Genomic DNA, 2,699 nt, shown 5'->3' with positions numbered 1-2,699 from the left:
ATTGCAAACTTTTGGTTAGAGAAAATTGAAAATAGAATAATAATTAAATCATACATGAAGTATAATATTTAAGAAAATTAAAAAGGAACAAGAAAAAAATTTGATAGGTTATTTCCACTCCCGTGTAGTAGGGCTGTTCATTCGGATCGAATATCCGAAATCCGAACTGATTCATTCAATTTCGAATTTCGGATTGGATCGGATTTCAGATTGTGTTTACTAAAATTTTGAATTTCGGATCAGATTCGGATTGGTATATTTTAATCCGATCCGATCCAATACGAAATCTGAAATTATTAGGCAATGTATAAATACTACACTTTAATTTCGAATAGTCAGTACTTACTTTACATCTTCCTCCAAGTTATTACCTTTAAAATTGCTAGATTTAGCTATATTGGCACCATAGTACTTTCATAATTGCATAAACATGAAATTTTCATAATGTATTGCCTCTTTTACAAAGAAAATATACATATTAGTTTGCAACTTTGAGGCATAATAATACGATCCGAAATCCGATCGGATTCAAACTTTAAAATTCGATCCGATATAATTCGAATCGGATTCGGATTACATTTTCTAGAATCCGAAATATGAATTCGAATCCGAAATGTGCGAAATCCGATCCGATTCGATCCGTGCACAGCCCTACCGTGTAGTAATAAATAATAAAATAAAATGACAATATAGCCGAGAAAAAGTGAGTCTACCTATTTTCCTTTTATTAATATTCATGGACCATAAAAGAAAAAGAAAAGTAGAAGAAGTTGATTTCTTAAATCCTACGCAAGGGAAAAAACTTGATACTCCTACAAAAAAAAGTAAAGTAAGAATAAGCGTCGAAAAAAGGTTAAATCATTTTTGGGCCCATCAAATTCGTGATCAGAGATCGGACGGCTACATTTGTTCCTGGCCCTACAGGTTGAGTAGCAGAATATCCAAAATCGAAAAAGAAAAGGGAATACAAACCCTAACTTATTGATCAAAGGGGAAAATTTGTCAAAACTATCGATTCATCTCGATAAATCACCAAATCGAAAGGCTCTTTCACCAAATCTAAGAAAATGGGAAACGCTGAGAAATTAATGAATCAGATCATGGAGCTGAAGTTCACATCGAAGAGCCTTCAACGCCAAGCCCGAAAATGTGAGAAGGACGAAAAAGCGGAGAAGCTCAAGGTCAAAAAAGCTATTGAGAAAGGAAACATGGACGGCGCTAGAATTTACGCCGAAAACGCCATCCGCAAGCGCAGCGAACAGATGAACTATCTTCGTCTCTCCTCTCGCCTTGACGCCGTTGTCGCTCGCCTCGATACTCAGGTAAAACACCGATCCGAAATATAAGCTGTCATAAACTTGCATTTCACTAACTCGATCTCGGAATATATGTAATATATGAAATTAAGTTTAATTTTGTAGAAAATATGTGTAATTTCGATCCAGGACTCTCTATATGTAAATACTGTAAAATATCTGATAATAATTAGAAGTTAAATTTAGAGATTAGTATATTTTCTGTCCTTAAATTCTGATATATCTGTGCGCGTATTATAGGAAATTACTAGGTCGTAAATTAAAAAAAAAATAACAAAACGTATATATTGATCCTGGACTATATACTCCATATAGTAGTAAATTATATGATACTCACTACAATGTAAATTTTAAGATATTTTAGTGTGTATATATTAAGAGGTTTATTTACTTTCTTGAAATTATGATGTGTCTGTTTACACAGGCGAAGATGACAACTATTAGCAAGTCAATGTCATCGATCGTGAAATCACTGGAATCATCTCTCAACACAGGGAATTTACAGAAGATGTCGGAGACGATGGATTCATTTGAGCGTCAATTTGTTAATATGGAGGTTCAAGCTGAGTTTATGGAGAGTTCTATGGCTGGAAGTACTTCCTTGTCAACTCCAGAGGACCAGGTCGGCAGTCTGATGCAGCAGGTGGCTGATGATTATGGGCTCGAGGTGTCTGTGGGGCTTCCACAACCAGCTGCCCATGCTATATCTTCTAAGAATGAGGAGAAAGTTAATGAGGATGATCTGTCCCGACGTCTTGCTGAGCTCAAGGCGCGTGGGTAATTGAGAAACTAAAAATTCTTGTGTTAGTACACAAACTCCGGTATTGATGTAACATGATATAGTATGTGAAGTTTTATTTGTTGCTCACTCAAAATTGAACAGCTTTAATGTACATTTTATTCTCCTGTGCTTGTGTAGTCAATTTGCTTCTATCTAACGAGCTTATGACATTTGTATCTTTGCATTATTGTGTGCTTGTTGATAGTGTATAGACAATTCAGCAGCATCTTAAGACCACTCATTTAGGTAGGGATTCATAAAACGAAGATACCTTTAGTGTGGGAAGAAAATAAGAATTGCTGCATTTGGTTTATTATAAGCTTGAGTATATCATGTCAAACTAATTAGTAGTAGTAGTAGTTTGATTGGTCATCCCCTTTTCTTGACACTGTATCTTTTGTTAAATATGATAATATGGAAATTTAGTGATATTGTATGAAAGCTAAGGGCTCTCTTCATTTATGTAGTGGGATGAGATATCATAGTTGATAAAGTTAAGAAAGCATGAAGTGCGACTCTTAGTTTATCATGCATGGCTTTGGACTGCCGCAGAAGTGTTTGATATTGGGTGAAGCTCTATAACATTGCACCAGGGTGGTTGT

The 2,699-nt window shown here is 35.2% G+C and overlaps 1 protein-coding gene across 1 annotated transcript; it reads left to right on the top strand.

Annotated features, from left to right (window-relative positions):
• Positions 1-962: 962 nt before the first annotated feature.
• On the top strand, positions 963-2,267 carry LOC107832156 (ESCRT-related protein CHMP1B-like). The gene is made up of 2 exons (XM_016659963.2): positions 963-1,322; positions 1,741-2,267. Exons 1-2 carry the CDS (start codon positions 1,068-1,070, stop codon positions 2,095-2,097), a joined length of 612 nt encoding a protein of 203 aa, XP_016515449.1. The 5' UTR covers positions 963-1,067; the 3' UTR covers positions 2,098-2,267.
• Positions 2,268-2,699: the final 432 nt, after the last annotated feature.

This window comes from Nicotiana tabacum, chromosome 8 (genome assembly GCF_000715075.1).
Source record: "Nicotiana tabacum cultivar K326 chromosome 8, ASM71507v2, whole genome shotgun sequence".
Classification (NCBI taxonomy): Eukaryota; Viridiplantae; Streptophyta; class Magnoliopsida; order Solanales; family Solanaceae; genus Nicotiana; species Nicotiana tabacum.
Note: the sequence above shows the minus strand (reverse complement) of the source record. Positions and strands in the feature narration are given on the sequence as shown.